Source organism: Leptodactylus fuscus, chromosome 7 (genome assembly GCF_031893055.1).
Source record: "Leptodactylus fuscus isolate aLepFus1 chromosome 7, aLepFus1.hap2, whole genome shotgun sequence".
Classification (NCBI taxonomy): domain Eukaryota; kingdom Metazoa; phylum Chordata; class Amphibia; order Anura; family Leptodactylidae; genus Leptodactylus; species Leptodactylus fuscus.
This window is the reverse complement of record NC_134271.1, coordinates 77,588,223-77,605,235: the sequence shown is the minus strand read 5'-3', so window position 1 is coordinate 77,605,235 and position 17,013 is coordinate 77,588,223. Positions and strand designations below refer to the sequence as shown.

The 17,013-nt window shown below is 44.1% G+C and overlaps 1 protein-coding gene across 1 annotated transcript; it reads right to left on the bottom strand.

Annotated features, from left to right (window-relative positions):
• Positions 1-7: 7 nt before the first annotated feature.
• Positions 8-14,896, bottom strand: FCSK (fucose kinase). The gene is made up of 24 exons (XM_075282200.1): positions 14,845-14,896; positions 11,267-11,377; positions 9,441-9,592; positions 9,304-9,354; positions 9,100-9,225; positions 8,910-8,982; positions 8,150-8,247; positions 7,985-8,065; positions 7,708-7,827; positions 7,499-7,643; positions 7,285-7,406; positions 7,072-7,173; positions 6,183-6,353; positions 6,011-6,084; positions 5,557-5,927; positions 3,215-3,425; positions 2,782-2,948; positions 2,204-2,431; positions 1,967-2,110; positions 1,572-1,691; positions 1,010-1,197; positions 756-855; positions 448-671; positions 8-340 (listed from the first exon to the last, which is right to left on the bottom strand). The coding sequence occupies exons 2-24, from the start codon at positions 11,340-11,342 to the stop codon at positions 251-253; spliced, it is 3,234 nt and encodes a 1,077-aa protein (XP_075138301.1). The 5' UTR covers positions 11,343-11,377; positions 14,845-14,896; the 3' UTR covers positions 8-250.
• Between the last annotated feature and the right edge of the window lie 2,117 nt (positions 14,897-17,013).

Here is a 17,013-nt window from a genome sequence, read left to right as displayed (position 1 = left end):
TACCAGATTAAACCACACAGAGCTGCTTCATTCGTTCTTTCATTATGCTGGTGGGCTCTCAACAAATCTATAAACCACCATATGATGTCCTGTCAGTAGAGAGCACCATTACAGTACATGTACGCAGTATCTTCACCATGTCGTAGAAACCAATCACTGCTTTACCCATGCACCAACAGAACCCTTGTACCCTTTATATCCTGAGATCCACCTATCTCTCCAATCGAAGGCAATTATGATCTGGCACCTTCTATGCTGAAATACCTTCATCATTTTCGAGCTGTACCTTGAAAGCTTCTGTTTCCACTTGTACAGTGTGGATGCTGCATCTTTCCAGACCCTAGAAAACAACAGATTCACATTAAAAAGTTATTGGAAATTACAACTGTTGGTGTTGGAGCGGACTACTATCCTGGTCTGATTATAGTCTTGTGTACTGTGAGATACCTGTGTTTTCTCAAGCAGGCTCTGTAGGACATCTCTCTGGTTTGGCTCTTTGGTCAGTATATAGAGGAAGCCACCTCCACCAGCCCCTGCTAGACTCTGCCCATACACGTATGGCTCCAATATGTCCATTATTTTCCTTACAGCCAGCGGCTCACAGCCAGGTGCCATGCACTTCTTCTGTTGCCAGTATGTAGAGAGACAGCGTCCAAGTAGCTGCATATCCCCTACAAAGAGAACAAACCTATATTATAAGTAATATGATGTGATTGATGTGCTCCTCACATCTCTATTATGACGGAAAGTATCACCTCTCCGAAAGGACTCTGCACAGAGCTCAGCATTATTCACAAGAGCGTCCACATTCTGTAGGATGTCAGGGAGGCGAGCATACCAATTCCTTAGAACATCCTAAAGGAAAGAGACAGTGGACACCTCTGTACAACCTATCAGTACCTACAGTAAGTATGCAAAATAAACCATTGTCATCTGGAAGGTGAATAATATAAAGATTCTCAATAAGGACACAGGATGACAGAAGGCTGAAGTGACAGCTATACCTTACCTGCAGCAAATTACGGGCTAGGCGTGTTTTTCCTGTATACACAAGCAGGAGGTGCTGGTTTAAAGTTTCCAAAAACCCATCAGGCAATAGAAGTCTCTCAACTATTACGTGAAGAGGAAGTTCTGGTGCTGAGCGGCCAATCTTCACTCCTGGAATTAGCCCTCCGACCTGGTCTTGCCAGCCTCCCCCTCAAAACAAATATAATGTAATGCAACAGAACTAACAGTGTTCACATATAAAATTTTGGCACTGATTTTTGGCCTCAAAATCAGGGACCATTTCTGCCCTGAATCTGCCTCCCACTGTGTTCAATGGGAGGCAGAGACTGAGGCAGGATGCTGAGAAAAAGAAAAAAGTCCTGCTTAATTTTACTATGGACCAGCAGCACAAGATCTAGAGCTGATCGGTGAAGGAAAGTGGCTTTCTGCCATAGAGGGACCAGAGGGCTGGATAATGAAAATGACTCTGAGGTGGAAGTCCACCTCAATGCCTCTTTATTTTCTGCTGTCTGGGTCCACATTTTATGCAATTTACATGATTCTGTCCACAACAGAGGCTGTACCTGTAGTGAGAACCTGCTCCAGGTGAAGAACAGCATGGATTAGAGATTCTTCATCCACTGACCTCCCAGATGCCTCATACAGTACTGCCATTATTGCCCCAGCCAGAATGCTGCTTGTTCCTTCAAGAAGACACCACACGTAAACTGAGAGGTATTAAATCAGTATGGAACCTTGAGATGTCCATTAGTGGGAATTCACATGTGGCATAATTTTACTGCACAGATTTCAGTGCTACCAATCCTCTGTAAAATCTGGTTGCGTTACATGAAGATTTGAGTGTAGATTTGCCTTAAAATTGCACAGACAGGTTTTCTCCACTGCATCTTTTCTGGGCACTCTAGTGGAAAATAAGAAAAAAAAAAAAAAAAAACTTAAGGAAATGTTTATGACTTACCCAGACCAGATCCATGTGGTAGGTTAGACCATGTTCGCAGCTCAAATCCACCACCGTATCTCTCAGCAAGTTGTTCAGGCAATGACTTTTTGCACATCAAGTTCACAGTGCCGGAGCATATGAAGGCAGCTTTCAGTAACGCCCCTGAGGAGGAGGAGGAAGAGGAGGCGGTGACAACATGTCAAATGATATCAATAGGAAATCTCAGCACATTCAAAATATCTGCTCCTTTATCACCTGGAGCCTGAGGCTGGCAGTAATCCTGCAGATCATTGAGACTCCCACAAGTCAGCTCTGTATAAATTTCAGCTCCAGGAGGGCCACTCTTACTGGAGAGACGCAGCAAGGGATCTGGAATCCGTCGAGCTCGAGCACCCATTGGCCTCTGACCATCAACCAGCATGGCCACGTTGACCACGGCGCCACCATGCTCGTATGTGATTGGTGGGGTATCACTCCAGCCTCCTGGCAACATATGTAAGCAATGTCATAAGTCATGACTATGGGAGTATTATGTAAATCTGTCTTCCAAGATGTAAATAGGGAGACAGTTCCTCTGTTATGCTGCCCTCTATAGGAAGCACCTTAAACATCATGCCCGACTTTCCCAGAAGCCTTTACTGCATAATGTGGGATTTTTACCAAGTCAGTTTCTCAGCTACGGTCGGCCATTTCGGTCTGGTTGGACCTCGTCAGCGCAGCGTAGAGAGAACTGATTTGGTAGAGTGACATTATCCCCATGATCAAGTCATGACTATATAATAAAATGAGAGGGAGAAAAGTGTCTGATTGTGGGCTTTACTGTCATAACTTACCAGACAAATCAATGCGCGCTGGACATGCTGCAGTCACCCACCGACCCTGAGGAGGTAGCTCTTTGTCACCAATAGATACAAACTTGAAGGAAGACATCACCGCTCTGCGAATTAAAATTTGCTCCGCTCCCTCATAATGACGAGCAGCACGAATCAGCATTGCTGGTCTACATTGGGGCAAAAAGTCTTGTAAGAGCCATAAGTGTAAGTGTGCAGCCATGCCAGTCTACAGCTGCAGAGTATCATAGTTAAATCTGGAATATGAGAGCTGAGGAGCATTAAATGGTTAAACCTTTGCAGTGAAGCAAACACCTCTTTATGTTTTGCTGTTTCCTAAATCTATATTACCTGCACATTCTTATCCTCAGGTTTTTGCTATTAAAGTCAGAGATGGGAATATCCAATTAATACCCTATTGTAGACTTTCATTTACCTGTTCAGCCACCTCTTTCGCTCTTCAGCCAGCAATTTCACACCCTGTGTCACGTTGCCTTTTTCCAGCAGTAGGTAGGCAGGAGCCCAGGCTTTATTAGCTGCTGGCCCACTTCTCAGTCCTCCTTCTCTGCCTGCCATAAAGCCCAGGACGTCTGCCACACAGGCAAGGGCTCGTGCAGCAACCCCAGCGTCATCAGTCATGGAGGCCACTACAATAACAAGAAACCTGTGTTAGTCTGTAGCCCCATGTTGTGGAAATGCAGCTTTTTTGTTGCAGATTTTTTTGAGCTAATGCCAAAAGTGGATTGAGCAGAAAATATAAGTATAAGAGCTCTCTAAATATTTCCTATTAGTTTTATAGACATTTTTGTCTTTGGCTTAAAAAAACATTACAAAATCTACAACAGCCGCACAAGAATGGGGAATGAGGTATTCCTGCCCCTGTGTGTTGTTAGAACAGGTGGAAATTTTAATTAGCAATCACAAACTCCCTATAAGAGGTCAGAGAGACTCCCTTCCCCGTGTTTTTTTCTGTCCTGTGTGTGGACAGGTGGGGGGAGAGAGGTCTGTCTCCCCCTTGTTTTTCTTACTATACCTGGGGTCCTTTTTGATCCTAGGTCTGTTCTCCTCCTTGTCTGGGCCTCTGGGGGCTTTGTCCCTGGGGGGGTCCGTTTCTGCAGGTTGGGTTTATCATTGCTTGCTGACATCTTCTTGCTGTCCCGCTGGCGTTTGTGCGGGGCAAGGAGGGAGAGCAACTCGCATTCCCCTCTCTTTCTAAAGCGGTATTTTCACCGGCCGGCCTTGTTTCCGGCCGGCGGCTTTTGTTTGTTGTGCTCCCCGCGTCACTTCCGGCCCAGGGAGCTGAGGATTTACAGAGACGCCGATTTATTTATTTATTTGTGTCTTTGGCGTATTTGTTGAGTTACTCTTCTATCGTCTTAACTCAGCAGTTTGGCCTCAGTCCTTCAGGGGTTATGTGATGCTCCCTTTGAACCTCTGTTACAGGTAGAATTAAATATCTCTCTTATAAGATAACGTTTCTTCTGGCTATAACTTCAGCCAAGAGGGTCAGTGTGCTCCAGGGGGTTGGCCACCTTGGAGCCCTACCTGCCTTTTTTCCCCGACAAAGGCAGCTTAGGTTTGTTCGGGGGGTTTTGCCAAAGGTTCCATCTACTCAGAACATCAATCAGGTAATTTCTCTACCATCTTTTTTCCCCTCTCCCTCCTCTGTGGAGGAGGAGAGATTACATACCTTGGAACTGGTAAGGTGCCTCCGAATCTACCTTAAGCGAACTTCTTCTTTCAGGAAGTCTGAGAATTTCCTGGTCAACATCTTTGGGCACAACAGGGGAGCTAAAGCTTCCAAGACCACCTTATCTAGATGGATTAAGGAGGCAATTTTTTGCTCCTTCCACACTCAGGGTTTGCATGCCCCTGAGTTTGTACTTGCCCATTCCATCAAGGCAGTTGCAACCTCTTGGGCTGAGAGACGCTCTCTCTCCCTGGATCAGCTTTGCGCAGCAGTCACATGGTATTCTCATCTGACATTCGTAAAACAATATAGATTAGACTGGCGTAGTCCAGAGGCTGTCGCCTTTGGGCGTTCGGTTTTGGCATCCACATGCCAAGAGGTCTCTCCGTAAGGGATTATGCTTGTTATCTCACCATTCTTGTGCTGCTGTTGGACGTAGGGGGGAATGGAAGATAAAACTGTTTTTAGATAAAAGATAAAACTGTTTTAGATAAACTGTTTTCCCTTAGTCCAAACAGCAGCACAAGGCTCCCTCCCATTTCCTCTCTGACCTCTTATAAGGAGTTTGTGATTGCTAACTAAAATTTCCACCTGTCCTAACAGCACAAAGGGGCAGGAATACCCCATTCCCCATTCTTGTGCTGCTGTTTGGACTAAGGGAAAATAGATTATCTATATAATCTTCCATTCCACAACGCGGAGCCTCAGCCTTAAAAGGGTTATCCACCTTTTTAAAAAAAATTTGATGGGAGTCATGAATTCACATCAGAAATATGGCCTATGACTGCAGTGACTGCATGCTAGCCATTTGTTAAAAAAAAAAAAGGACAGCAGGAGCACTGGAAGAAGAGAGGAGTGACCCCTTTAAACTGATTACTTGTAGATGTGCACGTTAGTAACAATACTATATTGTCTTGGTCCTGACTGGAGATTCTCTTTGCTTTTCGCATTTATTACTCAGTGACCATATGAGTAAAAACCTGAGCGATGTCTATAGCACATTAAACTGTTTTCCACAGACACAAGTTGCAGGCATTTTTTCATCTGTAATGCCCTATGTGGAAAATAGATCAGTGTGAAAGTCTTACCAGTATCCAATGTGTCTAGCAGCTTCAGATGGGTGCCGTCCAGCACAGCCGCTCTGATTATAGGCATTAAACTCCTCTCCTCCCTGCCCAGAAGAATCCTCTGTACTTTTTCCTGAGCCTGGCTAAAAAACAGCTCCCTTCGAGCCTGCAGTGATCTCTCTTGGTCACGGTGCTGCCGTATTTGCTCCCAAGACATTCGCCAGGAACTGCGCCAGAGCTGAAGTTGATGATGTCTGTTTTGCTCCTGTGTATTAAGGAACCACAGCACATTTCCAACCCCAAGAGTCTGAGATGGGTGAAGAACAGGGAACAAGGGGGCAGTTAACACGCTCCGTTCAGTGCTGCGCTCATGGCCCCAGAGGTCGCTCTCACTGTAAGCAAAGCATGAAGGAAAACACTGAATGTACACAAGAAAAGATGGATGCTGAAAACTACAAGCTGCACCACCACTCACCAGATCCCTGTAGTCTTAAAGAATTCATTCCAAGGCATATTAAGAAATGTAGGGGAACCCCTATCAGCCAGGAGCTGGAGAACACAACATACAAATGGTATTAGGGTTTAGCACACACTACTCTGTGTATCTACGAATACCCAGCCAGAAGGGAACAAGAGGTGGACCATACCTCTAGGTAGTCATGTGTCCCCAGAAGACTGTACACAGTCAATGGCAATGACTGGACTCGTATAGGATGTGCTTGTAGAATAACTTCTTTAAGCTGATGCCCTTGAAGCTCTGAAGATGCCAAATGGTCTATCCCTGTCAGGAGACATCCACTGCCCACACACAAGGGACCCTGTCAAATCAAGATATAATCAAAGAATGTATATATCCTGCCTGAAGAAAGTGATGTGAGGAACAAAGGGAAAAGTAGTATGTCGCTTCAGGTTATTGCTGGCAACATGAGGACCCAAGGAGGGGAATTGGGTAATGTGATAAGAGGACTGTAGGAGGGAAGGTGAGATGTGGTACCATAAGTATTGGAAGAGGGTCAGTGAGTGGTTGTGACATAAGGATCAAAAGAGAGACAGTAAAGGGATTTTCTATTATTGTGAATATTGATAACCTGTCCTTAAGATAGGTTGTCAACAACAGATTGGTGGGGTTAGACACCCCCACTGATCAGCTGTTCTCAGCACCCTCTGCTGCCAGAAGCATAGCTCTATTTTCTGGGAAGTGGCTGTAATGGGTTACTGCTGCTTAGTTTCTATTCAAGAGAAAAGCACTCAGCATGGCCATCACTTAGAAACAAGTGTCTTTATATCTCGGTTATGTGATTTAGTTTTAATACTAGAGCCTGCTGAGAACTGCTGATCAAAGGAGTCATAAATAATGAACCTGGAACATTCTTTTAAATATTTTGAAAAGAAAACAGGAGGAGGAACAGTAAACGGTAGTGATATGGGAACAGAAGAGAATTAAGTATTGTAAAAAGTGCAGGGTTGCTTATTGGGAGTGATATGATGCCGATGTCCCTCCCACTAGGAGAGCTGTGGCACTCGTATGTGGTTTACCTGTAGGTGACAGTTCTGAATAACACTTCCACAGGACACAGATACCTCTCCGCTCAAGTAGCTGTTGATCACACAACTTCCATCTTCAACCAGCTCAGGATGCTAAATGCAGACATGAAATCACTCAGATACACTTAGTTAAAGGGATAGCACTAAAATGCCATGCCATGTTCAGATCCCTCTGACTCTAGCAAATGTCCCCCATTATCGTACCGTAACTGAAGAATGTGCCATCTTGCTGTGGTAGCCCCCTTCTGAGGCCAATCTGACCAAATTTGCAATGTGCTCACGAGCACATGAAGAAAGGTATTCATAGCTGCCATCTGGAATGTACACTGTGGGCAGAAACGTGAAGGTCAATATGATCTATTCCCCTACAAATGATGACGGACAATAGGGGTTCTTCTGTTACTCTTGTTTAACCTACCCATACTTAAAGGGAGGTCATGTAGCTCCTTCCACAGGATGGCCCGTGCATTTCTTAACTTGATGGTGTGATCACTCCTGTTCAGGAATGTCTCTTCAGTAACATCATGGCACATGCTCATCAAAACGTCCAGGAATAGAGACACCTGGGAATCAGTGTGACAGTCAGCATAAAACTCCCCTAGGGCTTAGACACACAGAAACACTCACCTCAAGGGGTTCAGCTCCAGAATCCAGACCCTGGTAAGTGCAGCCATCCAGGGGGGCAGCAGCCAGAGTGCTTAGGAAACGTTCTGCTGTCTCTGTGGAAATGAAGACTATGCCTGAAACCTGCAAGACAGAGAAAGAAATGCAAAGTAAAAATACAATTGCGGAGTAAAATAAGAGACAGCCGAGAATGAACAAAGAGTGGAGACAAAGTAGAATAAGAGATAGTTAAGGTTGAAAAGATCGTGGAAAGTGTGTGTAGGCGCCATGTAGATGCTACCAGTGGAACGTGCTGATCATCCAGGAGACATGCCCGAATCCGTTCAGGAGAACCACGGTATATGATGTCTTTCACAATCCCCTTTAAAAATGAAATGGAAAATGAGAGCGTAACCACTTATAGGAGAGAAATACAAGGTTGAAGAAAACGGTTGCTTCTATTTACCTGCTTATCTGTGAGATACACACCATGGTTTCTGGCATATTCCATGGTTCCTGGCAAAGAGATGACACAAGCCCCGCGAAACTGCATCCAGTCGATGCCTGTATGTTCCATACATAGATTTACTAACTTTAGTAAATTTACACAGGCAGCCTGAAAATGCCTCAGACTTAAGTGGATGATGCTGAATATTACTAAAAAATGGTGGAGAAGCACAACCTTTCTGTTTTACATACAGAAGAGCAGTGGCATTTTTTTTCCAGTTATACATTGACATTTTTATTTTTGTTATTTATGCTAATTCCTGGAAAATCTCTTTAAATTTAGTATATCTTTAGACTGTGTAGTCAAAGTTTATATTAGTTGGCTTACTTTGAGCCAAAAGTTGAGAGCCTTTAAGCCACAGCCTCTTTTTGGAGAAGCCATGCCTGCTGTCTATCAAATTGAAAAATATTTAGCAGAAATTAGATAAGTCAGGATGTACCTAAGATGTGCCATATTTATGCCAGAGTCTAGTTATAACCACTGTAGTCAATTTGAGTCCATGAGGTCAGGGAAAATTTCAGCAAACTGCAGGGGCCTTGCATAAGAAGGCCAGCAGTAAACAGTGGTTGGAGAGATGTTCTGCGGCTACTTTGATAAGCAAATTGGAGAGGGTCAGAGGCTTGCAGTGAGCAGTGGGTAGAGGGCGGTGATGCCTGGTACTGGCAACCATCAATAAGCAAAAAGGGGGTTTAGCCCTAAAAGCGATCTGCAAACTCACGTGGTGTGGTATGAAGAGTCAGTGTCATGTCCATGCTGCAAATCCAAACACCAGGAGGAGACTCAGGACATAGCTAGGAAAGGTGGAATGAGGTGTCAAATAATAAATCACAAATTATGGACAATGCCACTGTTATTATTACCCATTAACTAATCACCAAAGATGCTTGCCCACAGAACTAACACCTTACCTGGTACCTTAGTGTGGTCAGCAGACTGTCCATGTTACAGGTGACATACTCCACTGGCATCTGGGGATCCTCTACAGGGAGGGTGGTGAAACCTCGTCCACAGTCATCAAACAGGAAATCCCGACCCTGTAAGGGAAGGACAATGAACTGTTAATCCCAACCTCAACCACAAATGCACCTCCACACACACAGGTTGTCACTTACGGTGTGTAGAATGAGCAGCCGCACCCCTTGTAGGACGTCCGAAGAAACTACCTGCAATGAAAGTGATATCATGAATACAGCTGATATGTTTGGTATATCTGCAGTGTATGTCATTACATATAGACATACCACCTCACCGTGTATCCATTCCGTGCACTGAGATGCTCTGCAGCAACCAGGAGGGCATTCAGAGTGGCTCCGCCACTTCCCACATGAGCTTGGGGGTCTTCCACAGTCAGTATAAGGGTGTCAGCAGGTAAAAGACCCCGGCGTTGTCTGATCTCTAATTCTAGGAAAACAATGATGAACTGATGGAATGCTGTATAATACTCTAGAGCTGCACTCACTATTCTGTTGGTGGAATCACTGTATACTTACTGAAAATTACATGACTTATCTTGCGCTTATCCTGAGCTACATTCTGCCTTATACTACCAGCTGCACTCACTATTCTAGGAGAGTCACTGTACACTTTACATACATTACAATAGTTGTCCTAGAGTCAGTGAGTATACATATTAAAAGCAATATACAATAAGTAACGTATATACACAATGACTCCACCAGTATTATAGTAAGTGCAGCCCTGGAGCATAAAACAAAGTATAACTTAGAATCAGTATAGAATAAACAACATAAAGTACACAAAAAAATAAAAACTAAAGCACTCAGGTAAAAGTGTCAGATTGATACAAAACTCGGCATGCAGTTATGCCTCACATGTCAGATATGTAGATGATTACAGTTGTGACTAGACATTGGATCTTGCCACAACTGGGTGTAAAAGTTTACTGAGAAGCTTCGCCTTCTTGGTATTGGCTATTGGCATCCCTGGGCTTTTTTTTTATATAAAGATACTCCCAAGGGAACGTCCCGTGACGTCATGGATGGGCACAGCCTATTAGGACACGCCAAGTATTGGGCGTCTCGAGGGCTGAGCCTACAGATTAAAAGTCTGTGTTTAAACCGCGCTCGTCGGCATAGAACATAGTAACATATCTTACCATCTGGGACACTGGAACTGCAGTTTTAACCGCAATTTCTTTTGTTTTTTTTTCTTTGGGCACTATTGGAAATATCCTCCTGATGAACTTACACAATTATTAGCATAGCAAAACGCATTGAAGTATTATTCATTGGAGTCAGGAATGTTGTCAGTCTTTGTAGATTGGATTACCCTGCAAATCTCCCCCAGATTTCTAACTGAAGTGTGGTCCAGTGCTGGTCTTGAGTAAGCCTCAGCTCTAGATGTGGGTCCTAGGCTCATTACTGGCCCATAAACGGCTGCAGATCCTGGGAGCGAGAGGAAGTGCCTGGGTCTGTCCTGACACTGTGAGACGGTCTTGTGCTCTTTTTGATTGACTCGTGCGGCTGGTAGTAAACCACACATACAGTTAGTATTTATTGGTTAGTCAACGCTCAGACGAGCAGGATTTTGTTTCACACTGTTAAGGCTGCATTCTATTTTGCTCCTTTTTGTGCCTGACGTGAAGGTTTATTTATTTTGCTGTTTTTTCTTAAATAAACGTGTTTGCTACAGTTTTGTGACCCTGTCTCTGACTGGTTGGGTCTGCACCATTGCTGCTACCAAGCTACCTTTCCCACAATATATTGACTGTGAACATCTGTAAAGCACAATCACACGATCTGGTCCCATGATATAACACGGAAGATTTTTCTATCTGTCAGTTTCAGTATAAAAACATTGGAAACCTGAAAAACATCTGGTGGAGCCTATTATAGTCTATGAGATCTGCGGGTGTCCGCAGGTAACCAGTAACCACTGTTCAGGGGATGGGCTCTCCATCGTTCGGATCCTCTCGGGAACCCAAAGAGCCCAGCGCAAGTGTGAAGCAAGCCTAAGAGGAGTAGTTTTAGTCTGCTGGAAAAAATGTATTGTGATCTCTAGGTGATAGAACATTGTGTGAATGAGGATGATATCTGGCTTAGGGGGAGCTCTCACCTTTCTGGAATGCCTGGACGCTGTCTTTGTGCTGACAGGTGAGAACCAGAACTGTCCAATCTGTGTCCACGTCCATCCTGACTAATTTATGTGTCCGAATGAGCTGGCCTCCTGCACAAGAGTATTCAAGAAATATAGGGTGAGGGTGCAGAGATTCTAGAGTAGAGGGTAAGAGCATATTATCTACTGTTTCTGGGGCCACACTATATTCATTTATATACAAGGCATTTATTATACTTCTGCCCCTATAATTATACTGTAGGAAGCCCTATTACTGTTCTGTCCATATATATATATATATATATACAGTCCTATGAAAAAGTTTGGGCACCCCTATTAATCTTAATCATTTTTAGTTCTAAATATTTTGGTGTTTGCAACAGCCATTTCAGTTTGATATATCTTATAACTGATGGACACAGTAATATTTCAGGATTGAAATGAGGTTTATTGTATTAACAGAAAATGTGCAATATGCATTAAACCAAAATTTGACCGGTGCAAAAGTATGGGCACCTCAACAGAAAAGTGACATTAATATTTAGTAGATCCTCCTTTTGCAAAGATAACATCCTCTAATCGCTTCCTGTAGCTTTTAATCAGTTCCTGGATCCTGGATGAAGGTATTTTGGACCATTCCTCTTTACAAAACAATACAAGTTCAGTTAAGTTTGATGGTCGCCGAGCATGGACAGTCCGCTCTCAAATGATCTGAAAACAAAGATTGTTCAACATAGTTGTTCAGGGGAAAGATACAAAAAGTTGTCTCAGAGATTTAACCTGTCAGTTTCCACTGTGAGGAACATAGTAAGGTAATGGAAGACCACAGGGACAGTTCTTGTTAAGCCCAGAAGTGGCAGGCCAAGATAAATATCAGAAAAGCAGAGAAGAAGAATGGTGAGAACAGTCAAGGACAATCCACAGATCACCTCCAAAGAGCTGCAGCATCATCTTGCTGCAGATGGTATCACTGTGCATCGGTCAACAATATAGCGCACTTTGCACAAGGAGAAGCTGTATGGGAGAGTGATGAGAAAGAAGCCGTTTCTGCAAGCACGCCACAAACAGAGTCGCCTGAGGTATGCAAAAGCACATTTGGACAAGGCAGCTTCATTTTGGAAGAAGGTCCTGTGGACTGATGAAACAAAGATTGAGTTGTTTGGTCATGCAAAAAGGCGTTATGCATGGCGTCCAAAAAAAACAGCATTCCAAGAAAAACACTTGCTACCCACTGTAAAATTTGGTGGAGGTTCCATCATGCTTTGGGGCTGTTTGGCCAATGCCGGCACCGGGAATCTTGTTAAAATTGAGGGTCGCATGGATTCCACTCAGTATCAGCAGATTCTTGAGAATAATGTTCAAGAATCAGTGACGAAGTTGAAGTTACGCCGGGGATGGATATTTCAGCAAGACAATGATCCAAAACACCGCTCCAAATCGACTCAGGCATTCATGCAGAGGAACAATTACAATGTTCTGGAATGGCCATCCCAGTCCCCAGACCTGAATATCATTGAACATCTATGGGATGATTTGAAGCGGGCTCGGCGACCATCATGCTCGGCGACCATCAAACTTAACTGAACTTGAATTGTTTTGTAAAGAGGAATGGTCCAGAATACCTTCATCCAGGATCCAGGAACTGATTAAAAGCTACAGGAAGCGACTAGAGGCTGTTATCTTTGTAAAAGGAGGATCTACTAAATATTAATGTCACTTTTCTGTTGAGGTGCCCATACTTTTGCACAGGTCAAATTTTGGTTTAATGCATGTTACACATTTTCTGTTAGTACAATAAACCTAATTTCAATCCTGAAATATTACAGTGTCCATCAGTTATTAGATATATCAAACTGAAATGGCTGCTGCAAACATCAAAATATTTAGAACTAAAAATGATTAAGATTAATAGGGGTGCCCAAACTTTTTCATAGGACTGTATATATATATATATATATATATATATATATATACATACACACACACACACACTACAGGGAGCTACCCCAGACCTATACTGCACAGTTTTTACAGTTCTGCCCCCCTTGTACTGATACTGCAGGGGGTTCTATTGTAGTTTTGCTCCCACAATAATTTTACTGCCAGGAGCTCTATTAGTGCTGACTCTTCCCATTATATATATCACAGGGGATTTTTTTTTACTGTATTGTACCATGCCCTTTCTCCCCATATTTATACTGCATGGTTTCTATTACGGTGTATCCAGTCCCAATACTTATATTGCAGGGGGCTCTATTACTGTGCTGTACCCTGACCCTCATATTTATTTTGCAGTTTTACCCCCCATACTTCTAATTTTAGTCTTGGTCAGAGTTCTGCCTTTCTTTAATTATACCGCATAACTATATTATAGTTCTACCACAATAATACTAAAACATTGCGGGGGCTCTATTACAATTTGCTGCCTATAATTTTATTGCACGGGGCTGTATTAGAGAGTGCCCCCTTGCGTATACTTCAGGGATCTGTATTACAATGCTGTACTTTGCCTTCCCCTTATTTATTCTGCAGGGGTTTGCATTACTGTTTATTCTATCCCAATACTTATACTATCAGGGCTCTACTATTGTGTTGTACTTCCCCATACTTATATTGCAGGCATCTCCATTACTATGCTGTATCTTCCCCCATACTTAAATTCTATTAGAGATTTCAAGCTCCGTACTTCTAACGCAAGTCTCGGTCACAGTACCTTACTTATTCTGCAGAATTATATTACAGTTCGACCAACACCAATACTTATGTTGCAGACTGTGGAGTCTGTAGGCCAAACCACCAACGCCTCTATTTTTCCATAGACCACCTCTGACTTGTTCACAAATGGCTGACACTGACAGGATAGGTCTACTATAATTCTGTTCTCTTAATCTTTTACTGTGGGGTGCTCTCTTGTAATTCTGCCCCCAAGACTACTATCGCTGGGGGCTTTATTGTAATAGAGACCCCTGCAATAGAAGTGTAGGGGAAGATTTGTAACAGAACTCCCTGCAGAACAATTATAAGGGGCAAAATTATAACAGACCTCTATGCAGAAGTATAAGGTACAGAATTGTAATAGAGCCTGCACTAGAAGTACATGGGCAAAACTGTAATAGAGACCCCTGAAGTAAAAGGAAAAGGGACACTGCTGGTGATTAGTGCGAAACATAGACCCCTGCAGTGGTAGTATAAGGGGCAGAATTGTAATAGAGACCCCTGCAGTAAAAGGATAAGGGACACTGCAGAAATATGGGTGTAATAGTACCCACTGCAGTAAAAGGAGAAGGGGCAATTCTGCCCCCACACTTCTACACCAGGGGGCTCTACTAAAAATCTGCCCCTAAACTACTGCAAGGGGGCTCTATTAGAAATCTGCCCCCTATACTACTGCAAGGGGGCTCTATTAGAAATCTGCCCCCTATACTACTGCAGGGGGGCTATATTACAAATCTGATCACTATATCTCTATTGCAAGGGGGCTGTATTACAAATGACTCCTATAAAGCAGGTGGTGGGACTACTATCAGTCACCCCCTTTTAGCTGCCTGCGTCCCCTTCTCCTTCTATAATAGGTTTACCTCACACACCCGGAGATCAGCAGCAAATAGATCCTGAATGGAACAGAACCTGTCACATGATCAGGTGCGGAAGAGCTTGGATTGCTTTTTTTTTTTTTTTCTTTCTAAACACTACTACGCATGCGCACTGCTCTCTTGCGCCTATCTTCCTGGAATTTGTCCTGAGCACAGCTGCAGATACTCAGATCACCAGTAGGTGGCGCCTTCCATCCACTCACCTATATATTACTCTGCGCACATCCATTAGACACCAATATGATGGTGTTATCAGCTTGTCGGGGACCGACGGGGTATATATATATAGGACTGAAATGTTTGATACTGTTTGTTGACCCATGTATCTAAGCTTATCAAGTGGGATGCTGTCTGCTGTATCTAATTCTACTATAGGTGATACTGTCTTCTAAAAACAGCCAAAAGAGGAAAAAGAAGGATGGCACTGCTAGTTCCCGACAATTGCAAAAGAAAGTATATAAATTTTCACTTTAAAGGGGCTCTATCAGCAAAATCATGCTGATAGAGCCCCACATATGCGTGAATAGCCTTTAAAAAGGCTATTCAGGCACCGTAAATGGTATATTAAACTCCCCCCCCCTCCCGTTTTAAAATAAAACCCTAAAAAAGAATGTGATCTACTTACGCATCCTGCACGCTGGGCAGCATTCAGGGTGCGCCTTCTTCTTCATCCACGCCTCCTCTTCCTCCGATGTCCTAGGGTCCCGTCGTCCTCCGGCGCTCGCGAACTGTCATTGATATAAAAAAATGGCCTGGGCGCATGCGCAGTAGCATGCGGTTTCTACTACGGCTACTGCGCATGCGCCCAGTAGCGAGCGCCGGAGGACGACGGGACCCGAGGACATAGATCACATTCTTTTTTAGGGTTTTATTTTAAAACAGGGGGGTAGTTTAATATAACTTTTACGGTGCCTGAATAGCCTTTTTAAAGGCTATTCACGCATATGTGGGGCTCTATCAACATGATTTTGCTGATAGAGCTCCTTTAAGACATGACCTAGATCGAGAAGAAATTAGTGAAAAGACAATGGTGGTGCTCAGCATACCCCGAGAAAACAGCAAAACATTGTATAACTAGAAAAAAAGCAGAAGAATGGGGCGGGCACTTACCAGGCAAAATCTTCTTAAAAATCGATTCCTTTATTAGATACACTTAAAAACATCCTTGGGAGGGAGAAGGAGCATTATAGGCGAAAAAAGGGACAACAGCCATTTCGCGTTCCTCAGAACGCTTTTTCAAGCCTTAGGGGGCGTTCACACTACCGTCAGTGTCCAACAGGTAGTGTCCGCTCAAAATCTGGCACGGACATTAGGAGCGGACACTAGCTGTGTCCATGACACCTGTCATTTATTTAAATGGGCATCAGGTGCGTTCATTTGCACTCCGTGCCCCTCCTTCACTGTCCGCATGTAAAGATGTCCGACTCTTCAAGCGGACAGAAAAACCCGACGGCGGAGGAGGAGGCTTTGTGAGAACCCCTGCCAGAAATATTGGGCGAGGAGAGGAGATAGGCCGCGCCAGTTTGCGACCGGGTCATTCAAATTCACCCAGCATATCGTTACAGAGATGCAGCGTCCCTGACCGCATGCGCTTGTCTAGGTGTCGGTGGTCAAGTGGACCTTAGAGCAATGCGTGGAACTCAGGGCCCGCCTGATGTTATGGGACACGTGCTGGTGCAAGACGGGGACGGCACACCAAGAGAAGTAGTGACGGCTAGGGGCAGCATAGCGAGGTGCTACAGCTGCCATCAGGCCTGAGTCTCCACAAGCAGAAACGCCAACATCTCCAGGGCCAGCAGTTTTGAGGTGTGGCCGTTTAAAGCTTGGGCATGTGGGTGGGTTGCGCTGTTGATCTGCCTGCGATCAAACACCTGGGAGATGGAGATTTGCTGGGAAGAGGCACATGATGGTGCAGGCAAAAGGAGCAGAGGCAAGAAAAGGGAAGGATGAGGGTGAAGTCCCCAAAGTGTCAAAGGCAGATGTGGAGGTTTCCAGGCTGGTGGTCTGGACTGCAGCGCCAGCACTGGAAACAGCGGAAGAGTCAGTGTCGGCAACGCCGGCCGACGATTGTCCTGAGTTTGCTCTCTCCCACTGAGCCCAGTGCTTGCCTTCCAAATGACAGCGAAATGCAAAAATATGCTGCTACTACCACAA